Below are 25,800 nucleotides of genomic sequence, written 5' to 3'. Positions count from 1 at the left end.
TCAATCTTTTTGATTTCCTTTTAAGTTGGATAATTATAATGTTACCAATTATGAAAAATATTACCGACGATTCCATAATAACGTTATTGGTTACGTAAGTCATAAAATATCAAAATAGGTTGCTAAGAAAAACATTAAACAAAAATAGTATTAACACGATGTTTCCTAACATATTCGTAGGATACACTGCTAACGAACTTAATAACGATTTTTTCAAATAAACTTAATAACGGTTCCAGTTCTTCAAGTTTCTTTTTTTTTTTTGAGTGTGGAAAATTGGAATGAAGTATATAAATTTTCCATAGTACGACTTGAAAAGTTGCAATTTCTCAGTCACTTAGATTTTTTTATCTACAAATTTTAGTATCGACTTCGGTTACTTTCGAGTCAAAAAGATATTAATAGGGCCATATTCTGAACAGTCACGAGAGGAGGAACGAATAAACTAGGGCTTTATTTAAACACAACAACTGTTTTTGCAATCTTCTTCTTCCGCAATCCCCAATGGCCGTCCGTAATGGTTCTCTGCTCCCTGCTCCATCAACAAGGGAGGAGGAGCAACCTTCATCGGCGATGATCCAACGGAGAGAAGCGCAGGCTACTGTCGAAACCGTGCCTACAAACATCGAAACCACGATCGAACAATCTAACGATCCTCAGTTTTTGAAATCCATCGTCGACTTAACCGCGTTAGCAGCCGCAGTCGACGCCTTCAAACGCCGCTACGACGAACTGCAGAGCCACATGGATTACATCGGGAACGCGATCGACTCCAATCTCAAAACTAACGGCATCATCGAAACCGCCGCCGCGTCGCCTCCTCCGCAAAACAAAACAGCCACGGCGATTGCTTGCCAATCGCCGCCCAAGGAGAAGTCCGAAGCGGAGCGATTCTGCGAGTCGATGTGGAGCAAAGAGCTCCGAAGGTACATGTTCGTGAACATCTCTGAGCGAGCCAAGCTAATCGAAGAGATTCCTGGAGCGTTGAAGCTGGCCAAGGACCCGGCGAAGTTCGTGTTGGACTGCATCGGGAAGTTTTACTTGCAAGGGCGCAAAGCCTTCGCCAAAGATTTGCCCGCGATCACCGCGAGGAAGGTTTCGCTTCTTATCCTGGAGTGTTACCTTCTGACGTTTGATCCTGAGGGAGAGAAGAAGAAGAAGCTTTTGGTTAGTTCTGTGAAAGATGAGGCGGAGGCGGCTGCTGTTGCGTGGAAGAAGAGGCTGGTGGGTGAAGGATGGTTGGGTGCAGCGGAGGCTATGGACGCAAGGGGTTTGCTTCTGTTGGTTGCTTGTTTTGGGATTCCGGAGAGCTTTAAGAGTATGGATTTGTTGGATTTGATTAGGCAGAGTGGTACTGATGAGATTGTTGGTGCTCTTAAACGGTCACCGTTTCTTGTCCCTATGATGTCAGGTACCTTGTTCTTTTCTTGAGTACGTTACAAAGGTGGTTTCTTTTGTTGTGGAATGGGTTAGAGTCAAGTTTTCATCTTTGTGTTTGGTTGTTTATATGATTTTGGGAGTAGAATTTTACGTACCATGCAATGAGATAGGACAGAACATGGCATTCTAGAATGCAATGACAAGTTGTAAAGCTGCACATTCGATATTGCAAGTTCAAATCATTTGACTTTTATGTTGCATACTACATAAGCCTTGAGCAATGTCTACTAAAAGGATCTTAATACAATAATCTTTTGGCCGTATAGGTATAGTTGATTCAAGTATCAAGCGTGGAATGCATATTGAAGCTCTTGAGCTGGTTTATACCTTTGGGATGGAGGATAGGTTTTCACCTTCTTCAATTCTAACTTCCTTCCTAAGGATGAGGAAGGATTCATTTGAGAGGGCGAAACGTCAAGCACAAGCACCCATGGCATCTGTATGACTCTTCTTTACTCGTTGTTTACCTTGATAAACTCTTTTTTCCTGTTCTGATTCTTATCGTTGTTTGCTTTTTTATTTTCTCAACAGAAAACTGCGAACGAAAAGCAGTTGGATGCGTTATCATCAGTGATGAAGTGTTTGGAAGCTCACAAGTTAGACCCAGCGAAAGAAGTACCAGGGTGGCAGATCAAAGAGCAAATGGCCAAGCTTGAGAAAGACATTGTTCAGCTCGACAAACAGATGGAGGAAGCGAGATCTATCAGTCGAATGGAGGAAGCGAGATCCATCAGTCGAATGGAGGAAGCGAGATCCATCAGCATAAGGGAGGAAGCGGCAATTAGCGAGAGATTGTATAACCAGCAGATGAAACGTCCAAGGTTGTCAGAAATGGAAATGCCACCAACAGCTGCCGCATCTTATTCTCCGATGTACCGCGACCACCGAAGCTTCCCTAGTCACAGAGAGGGAGATGCAGATGAAATATCAGCTCTTGTCAGTAGTTACCTCGGCCCATCATCAGGTTTTCCTCATCGGTCAGGTCTTATGAGATCCCCTGAATATATGGTTCCACCTGGTGGGTTAGGAAGAAGTGTGTATGCGTATGATCATCTGCCTCCAAATTCTTATTCTCCGGTTCACGGACAGAGACGTCCTCAAGAGTACCCTCCTCCAGTTCATGGGCAACATCAAATGCCATATCGTCTATACAGACATTCACCATCTGTAGAAAGACACTTGGCTTTGTCCAATCACAGGACCCCTCGTAACTTATCGCAAGACCGCATTGGAGGAATGTAGAATATGTAACATTCAGTTTTTGTTTTTCAAAGAAACCACAAAATTTATTGTTTTTGTTTTTCAAAGAAACCACAAAATTTATTTAAAGCTTAGGGCTTAACAAGCAGAAAGCTTAGGATCTGTAATTGATATTTCGTTCAGAAGCTAAATGTGTTTATCATTGATTCTCAGTTTTGTTAGTCAACCTCCTCAGATGCATCATCTATGTAAACCTCTGGCTCTTCATCATCTGGATTCTCTTCATCTTCTGTTTCAGTTCCTTCTTGTTCTCTTTGAACTGCTCGAGCAATTGCAGATTCTAGCCTTGTGCTTACAGTTTCCCATGACACAAGCTTTTCCATGAATGTATTTATGTATTCGACTCTTCGGTTCTGCGCAAAACACAACAACATGAGAACTGAGAACCTCTGCTTTCAGTAATTTGTGAGAACATTTTGAAGGTACCTCAAAATCCAGATAGTAAGCGTGCTGTTTTGCAGAAAGAGGCAAGAAGAAAACTAAGTCAGGGATCAAGAAACCAAGGTGAAATTCGTATAGTGAAAGATGAGTAGCTTATGTTATACCTCCCATGTATCAATGGTGAGAAGTGGCTGCATATAAACAGATGGAAAAATGTGTAAGGAAATAAAAATCCATAGCTATATTTACATTTTGGAAAGTTAGACACTTACAGAATAGTCCCATACGAGTGGATTTACTGCATTGGGAGTTTTTATATCACAAGCTTCTTGTCTTCCTCCTTTGGAAGCGGGTTTACTGCATTTGCAACGTCAAGTCTATTCGCCTAGTCTGCATCAGTGGATAAGTTGGGGTGGTTTGCATTTTCTTTATAGTGGTAAGGGGACGCATAGGTTCAAAACACTCACATGCAAGCCAAGTCCAACCTGAACCAAAGTTAGAGGCTGCAGCTGCCTTGAACCTTTCTACAAAGTCACTGAAAGACCCAAAGTCTCTCTCAATCAGTCTGAGGAGATCTCCACTTGGCTTTCCTCCACCTCCAGGTTCTCAACGTAAGTTTTGTGATGCTTGCCCCAATGATAATCCAGTGTTTCCCGGCTCATATGCGGTTCTAGAGCATCCTACCAAAGACAGACAGACACAGAGTGAGCAACATCTATTGAATTCCTTAAGTCTTCTCATGTTGCATAATTCCCAGCCTAATATCATGTCTATGATGAGTGTATTTATTCTCCTATCCCTTACATGTTCTGCGTTCTGTGAATGATCAATTACCGCCGTTTCTACCTCCGCTTTGGTCTCTCGTGAACCAATGTTTATCAACATTGAAGAATATTCCAGGATGTTTTGAAGGGATCACTTAATCTGTATTGACTGGTAAAATTGGTACCATAGCTCCTGATTGTTGTAAAGTTTTTTTGGAAGCTGTACCCAACTGTACACCAAAACTTCCTTTCAACCATTTTCCTCCTATATAAATGCAGCAATGCTCCCAAATTTCTGGTCTTCCAGCCATATAGTAAAATTTAAAAATAGATATGTAAAATTAGTAAACATGTATTACATAAGACAAAAACTTAGTAAACATCTCTTATGGTGAACCTTTAAATTCACCACCTCTCTTACCACCAATCAAAGTGCCACCATATAACTAATAAGAAATATTAAATTTTAAATAAATTTTTTAAAATAGTTGAAAAAAAGAAAGATGCCTAACAAAACCTTAAATCCTAAATTATAAACCCTAAATTTAAATCTTTCCCCTAAATACTAAACCCAAATCCTATACCCTAAACTCAAATAATAAATCCTAAACCCAGATAATAAACCTTAAACCCAAACTTTATACTATAAACCCAAATCCTAAACCCTAAACCCAAACTATAAATCCAAATCCTAGACTCTAAATCCAAACCGTAAACTTTAAACCCAAACCCAAATCCTAGACCCTAAACCAAACTTTAAACCTTAAATCCAAATTCAAACCTTTTGGGTTTAGGATTTACGGTTTGAGTTTAGGATCTAAGATTCAGGTTTATGATATAGGGTTTGGGTTTAGGGTTTAGGTTTAGGATTTGGGTTTAGGGTATAGGGTTTAGGGTTTATGATCTAGAGTTTGGTTTAGGATTTAGGGTTTAAAGTTTGGGTTTATGATTTAGGGTTTAAAGTTTAAGATTTAGGATTTTGTTAGTGGCATCATTTTTTTTTCCAATTATTTTTGATTTTTTTTTTAAAGTTAATATTTTTATTAATATTCTAGCTGAGATTTTGATTGGTTATAAGATGAGTGTTGAATTTAACGGGGTGAACCTAAGTTTTGTCCTATTACATATCAAATTGCAAAAGAAATAATGTTTTCCCATAAATTCCATATCAAACTGGTTACCCAACATTCATCTTTTAATTTGACTGCTAATACCGTAGCATTATGTCACAACAAAGCATATTATGAAGAAATATTATACATCTACAAGTCTTTCAAGTTTGTAGAGGAGCAAGCATAGATACAAGACGACACTTCAATGTCTAGCTCCTCTTCTGACTTTGAAGAACCTCTCCTTGATTGATATTAATTCTTTTACAACCTCACTCATTCTCAAGCGGTTTGCTGGAGACTCTTCAGAACACCCAAGTCCTACTTCTAAAACCTTCGTCAAGCACTCAGCAACAGGGAAGCCGATTCTAAGACCGTTGTGAAGAATCAATTCGTCTGCCACATCCAAAACTTGCTCTGGCAATGCAGACCTGATGCAGCTAAGGAGGGTTAAGTCTCCTCCGAACATCTCATCGGTTGGTCGTTTTCCACTGAACATTTCCAAAATGACAATCCCAAAGCTATATGCATCTCCATGTACTGATATCTCTCCTCCCATTGCATATTCTGCACCATTAGTTATATAAACAAGATTGGAGCAATAAATATACTCTCTCCGTTCCAGCAAGAATTAATTTTCTAGAGTATTTACATATATTAAGATTATAATGAAATTTGTTATTTACTTTTGCTATATACTTTTTACTAACTATCAACGTACCTTAAAGATATATAAAATTTGTCTTTTCAGAACAAAAAAAAATATATAGAAAACTTATTTTTGGAAACAAAAAGAGTATTTGCTTTCTTCATTCAAACATTATATGTGTGATAGTTTTACCTGGGGCCGCATAGCCGATGCTTCCTCTGACTCCAGCCGAGCTAAGTTGGTTAATGAAGGCATCCTGGTCGAATTTGAGAAGGATCCGAGCAAGACCGAAGTCGCTAACATGGGCGGTTAGATCATCGTCTAGAAGAACGTTGCTTGGTTTGAGATCGCAATGAGCAATAGCTTCATGGCATCTAAGATGAAGATACTCCAAAACAGAAGCCACATCTATCGCTATGTTAAGCCTTTCCAAAAGTGTCAATGTTCTTGAGGGCCTAGAAATCTCTTCAGATTCCTCTGGGTGCAGCCACATATCCAAGCTTCCATGTGGCATGTACTCATAGATTAAAGCTCTGAAATCATTTCCTTGGAAATCAATACTCGAACAAGCTGTCAACAGCTTCACAAGATTACGATGCCTAATGTCTTTCAAGGATTCACATTCTGCCATAAAGCTCTTCATTACTCCGCGTCTCTGCATGTTTAGAACTTTCACAGCAACAACCTTGTTCTCAGCAGGCAGAAAGGCTTTAAACACGGTACCAAAGCTGCCTGACCCGATACAATTACTCGAAGAGAAGCCATCTGTCGCATTTCGAAGATCTCCATAACTTATCATTTCATGAAAAAACCCCAAGGTGGAAGGAGTTGCTTCATTGGTATTTTTCTTCTTTCTGCTTTTTAACCAACAAAGAGAAATTGAAGCTATGAACAAAAGCACAAGCAAAGATATTCCCAAGCTTACCCCAATCACAAGTTTCGATCTTGAGTTTCCTGCTGGTTGTGTAAAACATGGCTTTAGTCGCAGTTCCAAGACGCCTCCACAAAGATTTTTGTTTCCAATTATCGAGAGTATAGTAGCATTTTTGAATTTTCCTTCTGTTGGCACATTACCCTCGAAGCTGTTGAAGGATAGATTGAGATATTCCAATGAGCTTAAGTTTGCGAGATATTGAGGGATTCTTCCAGAGAGATTGTTGCTTGAGAAATCAGCCTCCTTAATACCCACCAATCCACTTATATCTGGAATGATTCCATCAAAAGAATTGCCTTGGAGATAAAGTTTTTCCAGTGAGAGACACTTTCCTAAAGTCTCTGGGAGTTTCCCTGATAGCTTATTATGAGCAACATATAACTTACCAAGATTTTCAAGTCGTCCAACATCTTCTGGTAGAGAGCCAGTAAATAAATTATTTGACATGCTTAGGAAAAAAAGGGTTGAAATTTTCATAATCTCTTGAGGTATAATGCCATTCAGCTTATTGTTCTCAATACGTAAATAAAGCAAATAGCTACACTTACCAAGACTTGGAGGAATGATTCCTTCAAAACTATTGCTGTCCAAATAGAGTTTTTCTAACTGAGTGATGTTGCCTAAAGAATATGGTATCTCTCCTGACATTCTATTTGCATGGATACTTAATTCCACCAATCTTGGAAGTGTTCCGAAAGAGGTTGGGATTGGTCCTTTCAATAGATTTTCGGACAACCAAATTGTTTGTAGGCCTATGAGATTTCCAATACCATGAGGAATGCTTCCAGATATGGAATTGTTTCGAAGATATAATTTGTTGAGGTTCACTGACAGATTGGCAATGGAGGCAGGCAAGTCACCCCCAAGCCTATTGAATGACACATCTACCTTTTGCAGTTGGGTGCAGTTAGTCAAAGCAACAAGAAATTCAAGATCTCCAGCTGAAAAATTTCCCAAAGAATTTTTACCAAGGGATAGTACTTGCAGATCTTGTATTTTTGCAAAGCCAGGAGAAATACTTCCTGTCAGACTGTTAAACTCCATGCCCAAATATTGAAGAGTTGAAATATTTGCAAGTGTTGATGGAATGGCTCCTGTGAGAGAATTCCTTCCGAGAGACAATTCTAGAAGGTTTGGTAGCAAATTACCAAAATCAGGCCTCAGTTTCCCAGAGAAACCATTACCGAACATGTTCAAATACATAAGTGAGGACAAGTTGTAAATTGCAGGAGGAAAAACACCAGAGAAATGGTTACTTGCTAATAAAAAAAGCTCCAATTGAGTCAATCTAGATATGGCATCAGGAATTTCTCCTTCCAGATTATTTTCTGTAAAGGAAAGTCCTCTTAGGGATGTCAAGTTTCCCAAAGATACAGGGAGGTTTCCTTTCAAATTGTTTCCACGAAGGTTTAAAGTAACAAGCTTCCTCAATGATCCTAGTTCTGAAGGAAGACCTTGTCCAAGATGATTTGAATATAAAGAAAGGTCCAACAATCTAGAACAGTTGAACAGATTTTCTGGAATCCCTCCTCCCAGAAAATTGAACCTCATATTCAAGTGCTGAAGTCTAAACAAGTTTCCCAGCTCTTGAGGGATAGTTCCACCAAAAGAGTTATCAGTAAAATTAATTGATGTGAGAAACGAAAGATTACCAATAAATGGCGATATCACTCCACCCAATTGGAATCCTCCAAGGTCCAAACCAGTAACTCTCTTGTGTTTGCGGCCACATGTAACCCCCTTCCATTTGCAGAGAGGGAAGGAATTGTTCCATGAAGACAGCAGAACTTTTTTCTCCTCAGAAACTTGAGACTTGAACTTGAGTAAAGCTTGCTTATCAGTTTCATGGCTATTCCCGAATGCTTCAAGTAACATGAGAACACTGAAAGAAAGGAAAATAAAGAGTTTCATGTTTCTCGTATTTTGCAGGAAATGAGTGCAAAGAGATGAGCAAAACGTATGATGAATATCTTCCAAACGTTTATTAGGGGCTATTATCTTTCACATTGATCCATTCAAATACAGAAGACTTTTCGAAAATTAGATAAGGTCAAGAATAAAAAGACAAGCGATTATGAAAAATCTGAAGCTAATAAGAGCAAGTAGTACCCAAGAGAAGTGGTGGTGAGTAGTCGTTAGATTTACCCGCCCCACACGGCGGGACTTGTATATAAATTTTGTTTTTATTGAATTAGTATTAAGCTAAGAGGAATACGACAACGGGTGGGCGTCATCCGTGGATTGTTATGAGGCTTTTGGATCGTTCTGTAAGTCTAAAATCCTGTTCCAGTTTCTTGATGTGTTTTTTTTTTTTTTTGACGTTTAATCTTCTTTAAACTTTCCCTTTGATACAAACATAAATTGGATCGTTCTGTAAGTCCACTCGCTCATATCTCTCATCTCTTGTGAATCTCTCTGGAGCCAGCAACCCTGTTTCCGGCGCCTTGCACCAATCAATATAAAGACCTTTAGCTGATGAGAAAGGTACACCAGAATATGAATACCGATAAGCGTCGTTCCTGTTTAAAGCTTCTTCTCCATCAATGGGCTGCAAAAAAATCAGTAACTGGTGGGTTACGCAAGTGAAAACAATTAGAAAACTAAAAAGATAAGAACCTCTTCTCCCAACTATAGGCTGGCGCTGAAAAGGAGATGAATGCTGCGATCATCTAACTGGGACTTACTAAATAGATAAGAAGATATCATCTGTACGACACTAGTGTCTCTGTCTGGAAATCTACAGACACTCTATCTCTCTCTGTATGAACAAGATCCTTATGATAAACTCAATCCCACTTTGATTTATGAAATAGAAAGATCCAAACAACGATTACGTTTACAAACAAAAAAAATAATAGATGATGCAGATAATTCATTGTCGCCCAGATGATCAAAAGAAGAGAGAAGCTTCAACGCCGAAGCCTCTGATCGAGATAGCGTCTTTGTTTCCCATGCCACGCCTGCCTTAGTCAACAAAAGCCTTGAACTTACTCTGTATCAATACCCGCCCCTTTCAGATGCAGCTTTTCCTCAAAGCTGGAGAGTTGGCGTTCGTGGTGGCAGCTCATGTGTCATGATCAACGATGAAGAAAACCGCTGAACCACTCTTCGTAACTTATCACAAGACCCATATAGGAGGAATGTAGAATATGTAACATTCAGTTTTTGTTTTTCAAAGAAACCACAAAATTTATTTAAAGCTTAGGGATTAATAAGCAGAAAGCTTATGATCTGTAATTGACATTTCGTTCAGAAGCTAAATGTTTATCATTGATACTCAGTTTTTTTTAGTCAACCTCCTCAGATGCATCATCTAAGTAAACCTCTGGCTCTTCCTCATCTGGTTTCTCTTCATCTTCTGTATCAGATCCTTCTTGTTCTCTTTGAGCTGCTCGAGCCATTGCAGATTCTAGCCTTGTGCTTACAGTTTCCCATGACACAAGCTTTTCCATGAATGTATTTATGTATTCGACTCTTCGGTTCTGCGCAAAACACAACAACATGAGAACTGAGAACCTCTGCTTTCAGTAATTTGTGAGAACATTTTGAAGGTACCTCAAAATCCAGATAGTAAGCGTGCTGTTTTGCAGAAAGAGGCAAGAAGAAAACTAAGTCAGGGATCAAGAAACCAAGGTTAAATTCGTATAGTGAAAGATGAGTAGCTTATGTTATACCTCCCATGTATCAATGGTGAGAAGTGGCTGCATATAAACAGAAGGATAAAACGTGTGAGGAAATTAAAATACATACCTAACAACAGCATTTTTTGGAAAGTTTAGACACTTACAGAATAGTCCCACACGAGTGGATTCACTGCATTGGGAGTTTTTACTATCACAAGCTTCTTGTCTTCCTCCTTTGGAAGCGGGTTTACTGCATTTGCAACATCGAGTCTGTTCGCCTTGTCTGCATCAGTGTAACCCCTAAGTAAGTTGGGGTGGTTTGCATTTTTTTTTAATAGTGGCAAGGGAACGCATAAGTTGGAAACACTCACATGCAAGCCAAGTCCAACCAGAACCAAAGTTGGAGGATGCAGCTGCCTTGAACCTTTCTACAAAGTCATCAAAAGACCCAAAATCTCTCTCTATCAGTCTGAGGAGATCTCCACTTGGCTTTCCTCCACCTCCGGGTTGGATAGACTCCCAGAAGAACTCATGGTTCCATGCCTGCAAAGCCCCTCCTCATATATACCTTAGTTCACATCCAATCCCCTTGGTAAGAAACGGGTAAAACCGATATATGGCATTATTTACCTGTGCGGCATTATTGAAGACAGGAAGCATATTGCCTCTGTTATATGAAAGTAGCACAACCTCTTCCAATGACAATCCATCTAGATCTGTGCCTAGGATTTGCTTGTTCAGGTTCTCAACGTAAGTTTTGTGATGCTTGCCCCAATGATAATCCAGTGTTTCCCGGCTCATATGCGGTTCTAGAGCATCCTGCCAAAGACAGACAGACACAGAGTGAGCGAGCAACATCTCCCCTTCACGCTTCGTTGCACTTTTAACATTCATAACATTTCATCATCATAACTACCATATTAAAGCGAACCTTCAAAGATTTGTACTAATACAGTATTCTTTACCACATGATGTGCATAATCTATCAACCAAAATTAAAATCTAAAAGCTGGGTGGGTCTTGATAACGAAAAACGTACAAGAGGATAGGGAGGTGGCTTAAGCTCAAATCCCGCTCTGACAACACCAGAAACAGCTACCTTTCTCGAGAACTGTCTCTGCGCCATTAAATAAAAAACAAGTTCAAGATTCAGTCAAGCATTTCATCGAACACTACATATGCATGGTTCCTTGGTCTGTCTTATTACTGAAACGAGAGCTCCATTCATATAGAATTTAACAGTTGATTTAGGAGAACAAGAGAGGCTGAAAGACAGAACCTTTTCGTGTCTTTTCCATTGCGTTTGCCGGTTTGGCCCTGTTAAAAAAAAAAAAAAAAAAAAAAAAAAACTAATAGTGAGTGAGAGAGGGAGATGGAGAGATAAGAGAGATAGAAAAGGAGAAACCTTGAGAAGGAAGCAGAGAGCACGGCGAGAGCAACGAGGAAGTGGTTGTCATCATCATTGATTTATGGCCCGGAACGAGTATACAGAGGTTTCTCCTCTCTGTCTGGATAAGTGAACCTTCTTATCTCAGGCTATTATGCTACGTACTGTAATTTATTCCATGCTCAGACTTTTATTAGCGCAATTTAATTTAAATAATGGAGTAATCTCTAGTTAGTGATCTTTATTTTTTGTTCACCCGTCCGTGACCAATGGGCTATTTTATACAAATTTGTTTTATCATCACTATACGGATTATTGACTTTGGCATCAACAGGAGGGTCTTCTTTGGGGAATATTCACAAACTGAGCGCTTACCTAGTCAGATGAGACCGGTGACACTGCAAGGATCTTCCAGATCTATGACTCTAGAATCCACCCAGTTGACATCATATCTCTATCAAGTCTAGTTTGCTAGTTCAGTCTCAAGAGGTGGAGAATTCTCGCCGCTTAGCACGTTGAGGAGCTGGATGTTGCAGTTGCATTATATATCCTATAAGTCACGATCTCGTCGCTTGTCCTATGCCTCAGCTCTTCAGGATCAACAGAGTAATCCTCCAACTCCATTTTACAATCTCATCTTCTTCAGCAACAACATTCTCACTGACTCTACAAAAAAGACTTGGAGCTGGGCGACTCAATGACCATCCGGACTCACAGCTGACAGCTGAGGCTGGAGGCCGACCCATTACCTTTGACTTGTTCCATTCGAAGCCATTTGAACAAAAGAAGTGTGAAGTTTGAAACTAAAATAAGACGGAAGGTAGAAAACAGACAAATGTGTTGAATAACGTAAGCGATTAATAGAACATTATCTTTCTATTATAATATGCGAACAAAGCCAACATAATAAGAAGAAAAAACGTAGTGTGAGCCGTCATATCGTTAGATACAAATTTTACTTGACTGATGTGAATATCTCGCAACACAAACAGCCAAACTAAGTAGGCTTCATCGTAACCAAAAAATGGCAGTTCGTGAGAGTGAATGCTTCTTTGTTGTGATACAAAACCTGACCAGACTGATCACTCAACAACCAAGCAACACCAGTCAAAGCCGAGGCATTAACCCACGGCGAATGAATACTGGCAGTTGCCTATATTCAGCCGTGGTATCGTCCATTGTCGCTCCAAATTGGTTGTGCACCAGGCATAAATACTCTATTAATTATCTCAGTCAACTGTTTCGCTTCCTCTTGTGCTCTCAACACCACAAGTCTAATATCATCTTTGTTTCCAACCAAGATCATGATGACATTTCGTTTTTTCCATAACCGGTGAATCCAAGGGATGAATGACCTTAATGATTATGGTATCACAGAGTTTTCATCTATATTCAACAAAAGATCCATGTTCTCTTCAATCATTACCATTGAGTAACCATCATATCAAATAAATACATATTGTATGTATGATCTTTATCATATAATAATAATAAGCATATGTATATATGCATAAATATTCTTAATTTTGTATTAGTCACTATTTTAAAAATCATTTGACATAAAAACAAGTATTGGCATCTAATATAAATAAACAACTTCGAAAGTTACGAAATGTATAATGTATGATTAATGTGACATAAAAGGATCAAGGATTTATTCATCAACCAAACATTGGACATGTTTTGAGATTCATACATTTCTCAAAATATGTTGCTTTATTTGTCTGATTCTTTAACTTCAATAATAGATATTACTAGAATAGATGAAATGCTTAAAGATTTTGTTATTCGTTGACTCAAACATAGGAAATGCAACAATATTGTTATTAGATCACAGCCTTCTTTTTTGTAATTAATCTTTCGCGTAGCTAATACTTAATCCTACAATGTTGTTGGAGGATCAGCAGCTCGGGAGCATTGTTCCTTTACCATAGGAGGGAAAAACGGGTTGAATGGAAGATTGCGTGTGCAGTTGGCTTCAGCATCTAAGAAAGCTTTACAACAAGCTGGACCTATACTACCAAATTTTCCAGTGATAATAGATTGTCTGATCTCTGCAAAGCATCCAGGCATATCCATAAATGTTGACCAACATTTTCTCATATCAGGAATTCCTGGCATACCACCGGGACTTGGTTGAAATGGAAATGGAAATGGAAATCCTGGTATACCAGGACTTGGTTGAAATGGAAGCGGAAAAGGAAACTGCGGTAACTGAGCATTAACGGAAGAGGCAATGCATATACTCACTAGAATAAAGAACATATTCTTAACCGACATGATGAATATACTTGGGGTTTCCAGATATGATTAAGAGAAGACTTAGATGTCCAAGATATGATTTGTTTGTAAGTTGATTCTTGATGAAATTAAGTAATGCAATATGATTCAATTTATAAGAAAAATGGTGTAGGGCTTCTAATCAATTGTTGGAAACATAACTGTCAAATATTGAGTTTTATGATAAATATTTTATTCTACTTTGGTATTGGTCAATAATATTATTTTATTTCCTAATATATATATGTATTGTATTTGGTCACTAGTATATATTTTTCTTTTTATATATATATTTTCTTTATTAATGTTATAGGAACCTGATTATCCCTTCGGTTTGTCATTTTATCATGCATGTAATTTAGTTTGATTAATGTATGTAATTTGTTTTGATTGATCATATGAGAAAAAACTAGATGGAAGAAGGAAAAATAAAACATTTTTGAAAAATTGATTTGTCTCATGTCAGTATAGTTATTTTCTTATAGAAAATAACATTATGCTTCATGCTTGCGCGGGAATTTTATGAAAAAAAAATATTTAATAATTATTTTAACATGTAAGTTAGATATTTATCATAAACTCTTTTTAACTTTTCCATAATATCTATAAGAGTTATGTGATCTCCAAAAGATATTGAGAATAAAATCATGCTTCAAGTGAGTTGCATTTCTCAATAGTCATTGAATATGGTGATTGGCTGTGGCCGTAAATGCTTTAGAAAGTCAAAATTTAGTTCAGAGTCATATATGTCAACCAATCAAGTTTTCTTTTCTTTAAAAAAACTACTTCAAAAAAATCTCTAGAAAATTAAAAATGGCTGTAGACTATAGAGAACTTTATTTCGAGAGCAAAAAATTAGTGTTTTAAAAAACTACAGCAATGAAAACTACAACAAATAAATCTACATATTAAATTCTACATCAAAAAATATAAAGCTACAGTCCTTACTAATCATAACTAAATTAATATATCAAAATATAATTTTTATTATATACCACTTTTGTACTATAATATATATTTTCTTTCCTCATCTTATAGGAATCCTTTTATCCATTCTCTTTATCTTGTATGTATAATTTGGTCTGATTGGCCTGATTATTTAATTTGGCCATATGATAAAGAGAACTAAATGAAAGTTGAAAAGCAAATTTCTTTTTGTAAATTTATTCGACTCAAGCCAAAATTTTATTTTCTTATGGAAATAAGATTAGGATTCGTTCTTGCATTGTAATAAAATTATTTAATCATTATTCAAATATTTAAACTAGATATTTAATATTTATTGTGGCATATATTAAAGTAGACAGCAATTTAAATAAATTAAGATTTTAAAAAATACACTTAGTCTTTAGACTTAAAATCATTAAAAATTTGTAGTAAACCTTTTGACAAAAAAATATTAAGCATTATTATCAATTAAGATTTTCTAAATTAATATTTTTTTACTTAATTTTCATCTAATTCCAAACTCAAATCAATATCTAAAAGCTAAAGAAATATAGATTTTATATATCACTATATGAATCAAAGTAGCATATAAGATTTCTCAGATGTATGTTTCCATCTTTAAAACTTGAATTGGAAGCTTGCTTACAAAACGCTTCAAAAAAACATTTTTAAATGTGTTGAAAGTTTTGTCAAAAAAAAATGTGTTGAAAGTGTACACTTTTGTTTTAAAAGCTTGATAGCGTAAAAAGGTGGATAGTTTACGCACCTGCTACTTGCAAAATGTATTGAAACTTGAAAGCTTACACTTTTGTTTTTTTTTTCGTTTTTGTGTTGACATACCAGTGGAAGAGGTGGATAGTTCAGCTCGAACTTGAGTACGACTTTCCAAATGGAGAGAAGGCTAATGACCAGAGGCTTCAGCAACCTTCTGGATCCTGTTTATGAGTTCAACACCGAACCCAAAATCCCTCACCTTCTACATGCACCTTATTTTCAGACCACCTGCTTCATCCTCCACTATACTCCATACCAAAACCTGAAACGTTTTACATAGAGTGATCAGAGTGAATCCAAATCAAGTTATGAACACAAATACACAATGCTTGTGCTTTGTGCAAACAAAACATTCACTTGGTCGTATAAATGTTTTTTTTTTTGAAAAAGAAGTTGTACAAATGTTATGTCGACGTACAAAAGATTCAGATTAATGAAATGGTGAGACACCGAATAAGTGAACAGTGATGCAAGTAGGAAGATGACAGAGGAATGAGACGGAGATGTGACGGAAGGTAGAGAGAAGTAGTTATAACTAAAATCATATGGAAAATGTCAAGTAGTAAATAGGTTGGTCTTATATTTATAGAAGAAGAATGCGTCAAAGCATTATCGGCTGTCTTGCCGGTTTGGCCAAGGTTTGACGGCAGTTAAAAGATTTCGGTTGCCAACAAAACATGTAGATACAGAAACGTCCTAGAAACTACCCGATCGAAAAATCTCAAAACACATGCCTAAGTCTCGGAGGCAACACATATCCCGTCGGTCCCGCTTAAATAACATGACCTCACCATCATCACACATGACTGACTGACATTGAGTCTAGCGAGTTGGGAGGGAGGCTGACTATACAAGATAATATAATATGGAAATACAAAAATTAATATTCAAAGGATAAGCAACCATTTAAGCGATTAGAATAATAACTAAAGAAAATCTTATCTAATATCAAATTAAAAAATATATATACCAAACTAATTGAAGAAAATAAACCTTATTACAATATTTAATTTATATATAATTAAAATCAGAAATAAACTATAACTTAGTTTTCCATTAATTGTATTTGTAATATTAAAAACTGGATTTCAATCTAATACTAAATCACTGATATTTTAAATTTAGATTAATGAAACAAAAAATTAATTACGATAGACTTTATTATGTTTTAGTTTTTAAAAACTGAAAACATAATCCTAAAATAAATAAAATTGGAAATATAATACTAATTCTGAAAAAAAAATCTCGAAATTAAATAAAAACCCAGTTGATACAAATCAAATCTATTTCTGAATGTATCGAAATTGATTTTTGTACCCCTATTATATAAATATATTTTAGATTTAATGCCTATTAGGAACATCCCAAATATATAAGATATTTTTAAATTGTCCAAAATACTTGAAAATATATACTAATAATCAAAGTAAATGTCTAAAATAGCTAAAATATACTCAAAACATCAAAATTATTTAAAATATCTATTGATTATCTATCCAAATATTCAAACCAAATCAATTATGTGTTAAGTTTAGGTATTTTGACATATGTTATTCAAATTTGTATGTAATATAATATTTTGTTTATAGATTTTGAGAAATTTAAAGTATATAATGAGTTTTAAAATTTTAAAAATAATTTTAATGGGTTATCCGAACCCGAACGAACCCGCAAAGATCCAAACCGAACCCGAACCAAAACTTAAAAATATCCGAATGGGGCTGAAATCTTTGACCCCGAAAACCCGAAACCTGAATAGATCTGAACCGAACCCGAATGGGTATCCAAACGCCCACCCCTAATCATACCTTTAAATTGGTTGCATCAGGCATAACTAATCTTATAACATGGGATTAACGCTCAGTCCATTTCTTGTTTTCTGTTGTTCTCTCAATACCACAAGTTGAACATCATCTTCTTTTACAGCCAATATTATGTTCCATAAGTACATGAGTATCACTATATTATAAAAAAATCCATATATATTCAGTATTCTCTACAATTAATTCCACTGAAACATCCTAGTGAACATACCCGGGCCAGGGCACAAGGAAAGTAACCAGTGGTTTAGGGCCCAAAACAATTTATGGGAATTTTTTGGCTAATTGTTTTTACAAAAATATTTATAATTTTGTTAGTAAGAAAATGCCACATTTTTTTTCAATTTGATTAGGGTCTTAGAATGGGTTGGGTCGTTCCTGCTAGTGAATGAATATACACATAATGTATGTCAGCTCTTTATTAAACAATAATAATATTTGTATATCACATAAATATAATGTATGTGATGTATTCTTAGTTTTGTATCCATAACTATCTTGGAAATCATTTGGCATAAAAAATACTGACGTCTAATATAATAAGGAGTAGCTTAGGACACTGCGAGATATATAGTAAACTGATTCATAAGAAATAAAGGGACAAATTGCTTGACTTTTTTAACTTCCATAGTAGACATTAATACATTATTATGAATTGATGAAATGCTTAAGGACTGAGTAATTCGTTCAATAAAGCATAGAAATGCAACAGTATAATTATTAGATCACTGTCTTTCCTTTTCGTAATTTATCTTTCACGTTAATCTTACAGATTCGTTGGAGGACCGGCTGAAGGACCGGCAGCACGCGAGCATTGTTCCTTTAGCATAGGAGGGAAAAACGGTTTGAATGGAAGATCTTTTGTGCAGTTGGCTTCAGCATCTAAAAAAGCTTTACAACAAGCAGGACCTATGCTACCGAATTTACCGGTCATAATGGATTGTCTGATCTCTGCAAAACAGCCTGGCATATCCATCAGTGTTGACCAACATTGGCTTATACCAGGCATTCCTGGCATACTACCTGGACTTGGTTGAAATGGAAACGGAAATGGAAACTGAGCAGTAGCAGAGGATGCAATGCATATTGTCACCAGGAGAAGGTGCACATTCTTAATCGACATGAATATATTCGGGATTAGGCAACAAGACTAAGAAAAGACTATTATGTCTAAGAAATGATAATCTGTAAGTTGATTCTTGTTTAATTTGATGATACTAAGTAATGCAATGTGTTCCAATTTATAAGAAAAATGGTGAAGGGCTTCTAAACATAAGCGTGCAAACTTATGAGTCTTAATGATAAAGATTTCTTACCACATTTGCGTAGTCAATAGTATATATTTTCTTTCCTATTATTATATCAAATATTATATGTGGTTAATAGTAATATTGTCTCTTTCCTATTATTGTTGTATCAATATTGTAGTATATCTTTCCTATTATTATCGTATCAACATTGTATGTGGTCAATAGTATATGATATCTTTCCTATTATTATTGTATCAATGTTATCTAGAACTAAGTTTCAAAAAAAAATGTTATCTAGAACCAAAAATCAGAAATAACTATAACTAAGTTTTACATTAATTGTATTTTTAATATTTTTAGTAAAAACTGGATTTAATTCTAATACTAAACTTGATAAAATTATAAATATAATACTAATTCTGAAAAATCTCTAGAAATTAATAAAAAGCCAATTGATATAAATTCATATATAATCGATGAATAAACATCACTTATCCATTTGTCTTATGAATCACATGATCGTAGTATTTTGTGCTAAAATGATTTCCAATATGATGATGAATAATACATAGTTTCTATATAATAACTTAACATAAAGATTAAAGACCAACGAATACATCACTTATATTATATTGTTATCATACAAAAATGTCACAAATATGAGATAAGTAATGAAAAATCCACGTTTGTTATGCCCAGGCTCTTTTCCTTGGGGAAAGATCAGAAGTCTTGATATCATCTATCTTTGCCGCCATTATGAAATCGTTCATGCTCAGCCCACCTGCATTGTTCATCAAATAAACCCAACAGCAAATCAACCGTTTTAAGAAACCTTATAGTGAAAAAAAAAACTCAAGACGAACGAGAACATGTGTCTCTTTTTTTTTGTGTTGACATACCAATGGAAGAGGTAGATAGCTCAGCTCTAACTTGGGTAGGACTTTCCAAATGGAGAGAAGGGTAATGACCAGAAGCTTCAGCAACCTTATGGATCCTGTTTATGAGTTCAACGCCGCACCCAAAATCCCTCACCTTCCACATGCACCTTATTTTCATACCACCCGCTTCATCCTCCACTATACTCCATCCCAAAACCTGAAACGTTTTACATATAATAAACATATAAGATACATCATTAGAGTGGTCACAATGAATCAGAATCAAGTTATGAACACAATGCTCGTCATTTGTGCAAAACAAACATTCATTTGATTGTTAAAAAAAACCATGATTCACAATAGTTTTTTTTTTTTTTTTTACGTCAAACGGCCGATTCACAATAGTTTAAGATTGAATATAAATAGTTAGCTATACGAAATTTCATGGGTTCCATTAAAATGCCAACCGGGAAAAACTAAAAGAGCAAAACCATATTCCTTACAAATTAACTATTAATATTTAATAAATCATTCCTCACATGCCCATATGATTTATAAATCTTTATTGGGCTCATCTAATATTAGGTCAAAATTTTCCGTTTGAGATTTGTCACTGTGAAATGTCAAGGTTGTAATTTCATAATCTCATCTGTAATTAAGCTATATACGATAGAATATACTCTCTCACATCTGTAATTAGCTATTTACGATAGAATATACTTTCTTTTGAAGTCCATAATCATGACAATGATAGGCCTTCGTGTAGACTATAGATTATAGTTATAGATTACTAAGAGTCTAAGATGTTATATATATATATATGAGAAAATTAACCTTATGGAGGAGCGCTTTGGCCTCATCGGGGGATAAAGGAGCCTGAGAAGGCGAAACAGGGGAGCATTCGAGCTGCGAGAGAGAGAGAACAGAGGCATTAGGAATCAGAATCTTGTGCTCTGTGCTTTGGGGTCCCAACACTTTGTCTCCGAACTGGCTAGCTATCTCCTCCGGGTAAGGGTCACGTGCCCCCCAGTCCCCGAGAAAATCCTGCGCCAGATTGTTCCGGGCTACCGTTAACCCGCCCAGTTTACGCTGGGTCGGTGAGAAACCGAAGAACTGAACAGTGGTGCAAGGAGGAAGCTGGCGGAGGAATGATACGGAGATATGGCACGGCGGAGATGACGTGGTAGCTGCCATCGTGAGACTGTTTTGCTCTGTTTGGAGAAAGATAAGAGTTTCAGACCAGTCGAGTTTCAGACCAGTCGTTGAGTTTAAAAGGGTGAGGTATCATAAATGGGACCACCTTAGCTGAAGTAGGACTGATCTGACACGTCATGTTTACTAAAGCCCAAACGATACAAGGCCCATTCAGGCCCAATCGGTGCAACCCTGGGCTCAAGATTAGATGATATTTAATTTCCAAAATTACCCTTTCTGAAAATCAGTTATAACTAACAACCCTTCTTCCCCTTTCTTCCTCGATTACAAGCCCTAAAAATTCAGAAACTTGTGTTATCTCGATTAACGACACTCGCCGAGTGAGATAAGAGAGATGACGCTAAACGATGAGCAAGAGCACGAGGTGTACGGTGGAGAGATCCCAGAGGAGGAAGGAGAGATGGAGACGGACGAGTACGAGGAACACGGCGGAGAAGAAGGCGGCGCCGCGGGAGACGAGGAGCTTGAGCCAGGCTCTAGCGCTAAGGTATTGTTGATTTCTTCCGATCCAGCTTCTAATCGAACGTTCCTATTGTATTTAGTTAGTGTGCTTTGTTATGGTTGGATATAGGATCTAGAGGATATGAAGAAGCGAATCAAGGAGATTGAGGAAGAAGCTGGAGCTTTGCGTGAGATGCAAGCCAAAGCTGAGAAAGAGATGGGCGCTGATCAAGGTTTCTTTACTACTGCTCATGCCTTTGAATCTTTAGAATTAGGTTTAGAGCATGTCTTGTTGATTATGAGATTACTTTAGTTTTAGCCTTTTAGGTATTGGAGTCTTTCAGCTAGTTAGCGAATCTCTCAAGAAGTATTCTTGGAGTTTGTGTATGGGAAAGAAACCATTAGTGATTACTGTTCTTGGCTTCAAGGCAAGAATATCCTGAAGCTAATCTGGTGAATGATCTTTCTTCTTTTGTTGCATATCAATGAAGATCCATCAGGTGCTATTAGTTCGGCTGAGAAGGAGGAAGTTGATTCCCGTTCTATATATGTTGGCAATGTGAGGCTTCCACTATTTAATCTTTACATGTTTCCCGTTGTAATCTTTTCAAAAAATAAAGTTTGTTTATATCTCCCATCTATCTTTTCTTTTATCAATATGTGTGAAAGCTTTAGTCTTCTAATGATTAGTTACCTTCTTCTTTGTAACTTCTTGGTTCTGTGTATGGTAGGTGGACTATGCATGTACCCCAGAGGAAGTCCAGCAACACTTCCAGTCCTGTGGAACAGTCAACAGGGTTACGATTCTGACAGATAAGTTTGGCCAACCCAAAGGTTTTGCCTACGTCGAATTCGTGGAAGAAGATGCCGTTCAGAATTCTCTCATCTTGAACGAGTCAGAACTTCATGGTCGTCAGATAAAGGTGCAAACTCGTTCAGTGACATATATAGTTAATTGTCTTATAGCTTAAGATATGTAATCCTTCTCTTACATTGTTTAATGAATTTTTCAGGTATCAGCAAAGAGAACTAACGTCCCTGGAATGAGACAGTTCCGAGGAAGGCGCCCCTTTAGACCCATGAGAGGATTCATGCCTGGAATTCCATTTTATGCTCCATATGCTTATGGGTACGTTCAAGAAACTTCTCTGCCTCCTCTCTCTCTCTTTTAAACAAAAACTAGCAACGACTCGGTGTGTAGATTTTCGAGTGGATCATCAATGATTGTTAATATGTGGTGAATGGGTTTATGGTTTGTTGCAGGAGAGTTCCCAGGTTCAGACGGCCAATGCGTTACAGGCCATACTGATTTAAAGCAAAATTGGTGGTAAAAGTAGCTGCTGCCTTTTGCTTCAGTAAGGCTATTATCATCAACACGTGTTTCATTAGGCGCACAAGTTGCTACGACTAAACAGAGATGGTGTTGAAGAATTTTATGGCAGAAGAGAGAGAGAGAGGCAAAGAAGAAGAAATATGTTTAGATTTTGTGTAACATTTTGAGTTGGTTTCTGTTTTTTTTTTATCTTTTGCAACACACTTGGTCATAAAACTCATAAAGCTTTCTATTGAGAATGACCTTCCACATTACTTTGCGCATTTTGTGTGTGTTTTGGTAAGAAAGTGGATTTTAGGTGAAATGGCGAAATATCCATGTTGTGAAAAAAAGATGCTAACTAATGTTACCCAACAGTCTGATGATTTTGAGCTTCATCGTGGGTGTGGGGTGCCGGTGTGCATGTGTTCAATAGTTACAAACAAAAAACATAATAATTGAGTTGAATGTTGTACATGGTGTGACAATATAGTGATTCGCCTGCATTGTGGAATGGATCTTTTAAAGGACTTAAAGAAGGGATCTTCGCTGCATTGTTTTGCCTTTTCAGAGAAATGGACAATCGAAGAAAAAAAGTTCAAAATTAATAGATTTGATGAAACCAGCCAAAAAAATAAAGTTAGTTTACATTTTTTTAAAGATAAAACACTTCAAAAGTTTATGGAATAGGACTGAACTTAAGTAGTTGAGAAAGAAAAAAAAATGGAAGCGGAGGGAGGGAGTCCTCCATAATCAACAAAGCTATTAATTGCTTAAAGATCTCTCTCTCTCTCTCTAGCTCGCTCGCTCTATCGTGTCCCCTTCTCACTCAGACACAGAGAACTGTTAACCCTAATCATCTTCATCGATGGAGCAGCAGTATCAGTATCAGAATAATCCATTCGAAAGACGTCCCATCCTTAAATCATCCAAGGCTTCTCCTTCCATTAGGTGGATCAAGGACTGGTAAAAGCCTCTTCCTTCCTTCCTTCCTTGTCATTCAAACCAAACCAAAGATGCAAAAGATCAAGGCTTTACATCATATCATATATGGTGAATCCTTGTTTTTTCTTTTCTTCAGGGTACCACAAGATATTGTTGCTACAGGTGCCAAGTGTTATCTTCGCAAATGGGTCACAGGTTAGAATAGAGATTACCTGCTTCGTATCTATTCTTCAGATTAGTCTTGTTTGTTTGTGCTATATCATTGTATCTGCTTATCATATAATTTCAGTTTGTGCTTATTCTTGTTTTCTTCCTGATTAATCTCTATGATAATTCTGTAGTCTCTCATTTGCTTTGTTGGTGGTGCAGAGGAAACGGTGAAGAGACTTAAAGAAAAAGAGAAAGAGCCTAGTACTACTGACCCTGACCCCCCGGAACCCACTTCTGAGATTTTGTTTCTCTGCAGCTACGATGGTTGTGGCAAGATTTTCTTCGATGTTAGTGCCTTGAGAAAGCATTCCCACATCCATGGTGAAAGGCAGTACGTTTGTGATTACCCAGGATGTGATAAGGTATTATTGTAAATAGCCTCAGCCTGCTCAACCTTCTTCGTCTTATTCTTTTTCTTCTCCTGTGTTGTGTAATAGAAATTTATGGATAGTTCGAAGTTGAAGAGACATTGGCTCATTCATACTGGGGCTAGGGACTTTGTTTGCACTTATCAAGGCTGTGGAAAGGTTGTTGCTTCCTCTACCTCTCAATTTTTGTTGATATAATAAATGCAATTAGGCATTTGAATCCATGCTCTTGTGCTGGTACTAACTTGCGATAGATGATTGGATGCAGGCATTCTCCTTGGATTTTAACCTCAGATCTCACATGAAGACTCACTCGCAAGAAAACTATCACATCTGTCCCTACTCTGGGTGTGGAAAGAGATATGCTTATGAATACAAGCTCAAGAACCATGTTGCTGCCTACCATGAAAAGGTTCTTTCATTGCTCAAATTTCACAACTAGACAAATGCTTTAGATTCTTTCTTTCATGTGTGACCATCTTAGTACTTCTCTCTCTCAATTATCACAACCTTTTTTTGAACAGAATGGTGCTGGAGAGACGCCTACGTACACACCACCTGCAGAGAAAGCATCAAGGACTCCCAAAACACCTTCTGCAACGGTTTATGGCTCAGCGTCTTTAGAACGTCCATACGCATGCCCTTACGAAGGGTGTGACAAGGATTACATACATGAGTACAAGCTCAAACTCCACTTGAAGAGAGAGCATTTACCACAAGAGAACAACAACAACACACCGACCAAGCACGATCTAGAAGAAGGGAGCGATCAAGATTTTTACAGGAAACACGCTAGTAACGGGAAAAGCCAGACACGTAGACAGCAGAGCAGAGCTAAGCCGGACATGAGGACACCACCAGCGAAAGTGTTAAAGAAAGGCCCAACCTCTTCACCTGCCAAAGAAAGGATGGCCAAAAAGCCATGGCAAGTAAGAGAAACGTTTGAAGGAGAAGATAGCGAGGAAACGGAGGAAGATAGGGAGAATGTGGATGATGGGTGGAGGTTTGTACGAAACAATGAGGAAGAAGATGACGATGAAGAGACTGAAGATGAAAACTAAAAGGCTCTACTTCGTCTAGAACTTTAGTAGCTGTGTTTCTCAATTCCTCTTTTTTGGTTTCTCTCTTTTGACACTCTTCTAGTACATGTTCTTAGAATAATTTTTTTTTTGGACAAATATGTTCTTACTTCTTAGGATAACTATGATTTGTTATTTTTAATACAAAATCATGATAAATGTCAGATTTAATAATACTCCCCTTTTATGATTTTGTAAAACACCTAGTATTATGTAACAGTAGTTACATTTCAAAATATATGATGTTTTATGGAGGTTTTGTTGTTTCCTAATTTGCACAAATTTAGATAATTTTAACAATATAAAAAAAATGTAACCAATTGAATTTTTCTTGTTTTCATTTTAAATAAAACAAATTAGTTTTAAATTATATTTTAGTGATACTTTTAATAATAATAATAATAAAAAAAGTAGTTATTTCCAAAACAAAAAAATGTCATTATTGACTTTTTTTTTTGTAAATTATTATTATTATTTTTTTTTTCGTGAAGAAGAAGGAGTGTCAGAATTCCTAAATTTACATAAATCAGCAATAAAACATAGGGAAATTGCATCCTATATACATGAAAAAAAATTTAAATACACTAACTAACCAAAATTTTCCCCTCTCTCCTACTTTCTCTTCCTATCTCTCTCTACTCTCTCTTCCAAAATCTAATTTTCATTTTTTTTTGGTTATTTGGCAAATAAGCCCTAAAACATATACATTATCAAAAGAGACAAAATATTTAAT

General features: G+C 36.7%; 8 protein-coding genes, 1 long non-coding RNA gene and 1 pseudogene across 10 annotated transcripts; 4 read left to right on the top strand and 6 right to left on the bottom strand.

The window, feature by feature from the left end:
- The first annotated feature begins 504 nt into the window (after positions 1–504).
- On the top strand, positions 505–2,682 carry LOC103249151 (protein FRIGIDA). The gene is made up of 3 exons (NM_001302075.1): positions 505–1,411; positions 1,707–1,879; positions 1,972–2,682. The coding sequence occupies exons 1-3, from the start codon at positions 505–507 to the stop codon at positions 2,680–2,682; spliced, it is 1,791 nt and encodes a 596-aa protein (NP_001289004.1).
- A 2-nt stretch (positions 2,683–2,684) lies between these two features.
- On the bottom strand, positions 2,685–3,755 carry LOC103857251 (annotated as a pseudogene).
- LOC103857204 (probable LRR receptor-like serine/threonine-protein kinase At3g47570) lies at positions 2,689–8,505 on the bottom strand. The gene is made up of 7 exons (XM_033286392.1): positions 5,796–8,505; positions 3,886–5,521; positions 3,549–3,761; positions 3,354–3,471; positions 3,246–3,272; positions 3,127–3,150; positions 2,689–3,053 (listed from the first exon to the last, which is right to left on the bottom strand). The coding sequence occupies exons 1-2, from the start codon at positions 8,446–8,448 to the stop codon at positions 5,160–5,162; spliced, it is 3,015 nt and encodes a 1,004-aa protein (XP_033142283.1). The 5' UTR covers positions 8,449–8,505; the 3' UTR covers positions 2,689–3,053; positions 3,127–3,150; positions 3,246–3,272; positions 3,354–3,471; positions 3,549–3,761; positions 3,886–5,159.
- A 189-nt stretch (positions 8,506–8,694) lies between these two features.
- On the top strand, positions 8,695–9,832 carry LOC117132413. Its single transcript, XR_004455984.1, has 2 exons — positions 8,695–8,804; positions 8,963–9,832. It is a non-coding gene; the product is annotated as an uncharacterized LOC117132413 (long non-coding RNA).
- Positions 9,670–11,829, bottom strand: LOC103857203 (superoxide dismutase [Fe] 2, chloroplastic). Of its 2 annotated transcripts, none has more exons than XM_009134382.3 (9): positions 11,566–11,829; positions 11,440–11,477; positions 11,200–11,271; positions 10,791–10,979; positions 10,532–10,703; positions 10,325–10,443; positions 10,212–10,238; positions 10,093–10,116; positions 9,670–10,019 (listed from the first exon to the last, which is right to left on the bottom strand). In XM_009134382.3, the coding sequence occupies exons 1-9, from the start codon at positions 11,621–11,623 to the stop codon at positions 9,825–9,827; spliced, it is 894 nt and encodes a 297-aa protein (XP_009132630.1). In that variant the 5' UTR covers positions 11,624–11,829; the 3' UTR covers positions 9,670–9,824. The 2 variants fall into 2 exon arrangements, with proteins under 2 accessions (XP_009132630.1, XP_009132629.1); XM_009134381.3 differs by having other exon boundaries at positions 11,200–11,277; positions 11,566–11,828.
- A 319-nt stretch (positions 11,830–12,148) lies between these two features.
- On the bottom strand, positions 12,149–17,082 carry LOC103857250. The gene has a single exon (XM_033286393.1). The coding sequence runs from the start codon at positions 13,825–13,827 to the stop codon at positions 13,429–13,431; it is 399 nt and encodes a 132-aa protein (XP_033142284.1). The 5' UTR covers positions 13,828–17,082; the 3' UTR covers positions 12,149–13,428.
- Positions 17,083–17,938: 856 nt separating this feature from the next.
- Positions 17,939–18,903, bottom strand: LOC103857202. The gene has a single exon (XM_009134380.3). It carries the CDS (start codon positions 18,490–18,492, stop codon positions 18,136–18,138), a length of 357 nt encoding a protein of 118 aa, XP_009132628.1. The 5' UTR covers positions 18,493–18,903; the 3' UTR covers positions 17,939–18,135.
- Positions 18,904–19,146: 243 nt separating this feature from the next.
- LOC103857201 (probable pterin-4-alpha-carbinolamine dehydratase, chloroplastic) lies at positions 19,147–20,756 on the bottom strand. Its single transcript, XM_009134378.3, has 3 exons — positions 20,332–20,756; positions 19,519–19,714; positions 19,147–19,400 (listed from the first exon to the last, which is right to left on the bottom strand). The coding sequence occupies exons 1-3, from the start codon at positions 20,689–20,691 to the stop codon at positions 19,309–19,311; spliced, it is 648 nt and encodes a 215-aa protein (XP_009132626.1). The 5' UTR covers positions 20,692–20,756; the 3' UTR covers positions 19,147–19,308.
- A 178-nt stretch (positions 20,757–20,934) lies between these two features.
- On the top strand, positions 20,935–22,745 carry LOC103857200 (polyadenylate-binding protein 1). The gene is made up of 6 exons (XM_009134377.2): positions 20,935–21,199; positions 21,284–21,386; positions 21,645–21,712; positions 21,885–22,076; positions 22,167–22,282; positions 22,417–22,745. Exons 1-6 carry the CDS (start codon positions 21,047–21,049, stop codon positions 22,460–22,462), a joined length of 678 nt encoding a protein of 225 aa, XP_009132625.1. The 5' UTR covers positions 20,935–21,046; the 3' UTR covers positions 22,463–22,745.
- Positions 22,746–23,022: 277 nt separating this feature from the next.
- LOC103857199 (zinc finger transcription factor YY1) lies at positions 23,023–25,257 on the top strand. Its single transcript, XM_009134376.3, has 6 exons — positions 23,023–23,431; positions 23,547–23,605; positions 23,780–23,982; positions 24,058–24,147; positions 24,257–24,400; positions 24,513–25,257. The coding sequence occupies exons 1-6, from the start codon at positions 23,334–23,336 to the stop codon at positions 25,047–25,049; spliced, it is 1,131 nt and encodes a 376-aa protein (XP_009132624.1). The 5' UTR covers positions 23,023–23,333; the 3' UTR covers positions 25,050–25,257.
- The last annotated feature ends 543 nt before the right edge of the window (positions 25,258–25,800 follow it).

The sequence above is a fragment of the Brassica rapa genome, chromosome A03 (genome assembly GCF_000309985.2).
Source record: "Brassica rapa cultivar Chiifu-401-42 chromosome A03, CAAS_Brap_v3.01, whole genome shotgun sequence".
In the NCBI taxonomy this organism is placed as follows: Eukaryota; Viridiplantae; Streptophyta; class Magnoliopsida; order Brassicales; family Brassicaceae; genus Brassica; species Brassica rapa.
Note: the sequence above shows the minus strand (reverse complement) of the source record. Positions and strands in the feature narration are given on the sequence as shown.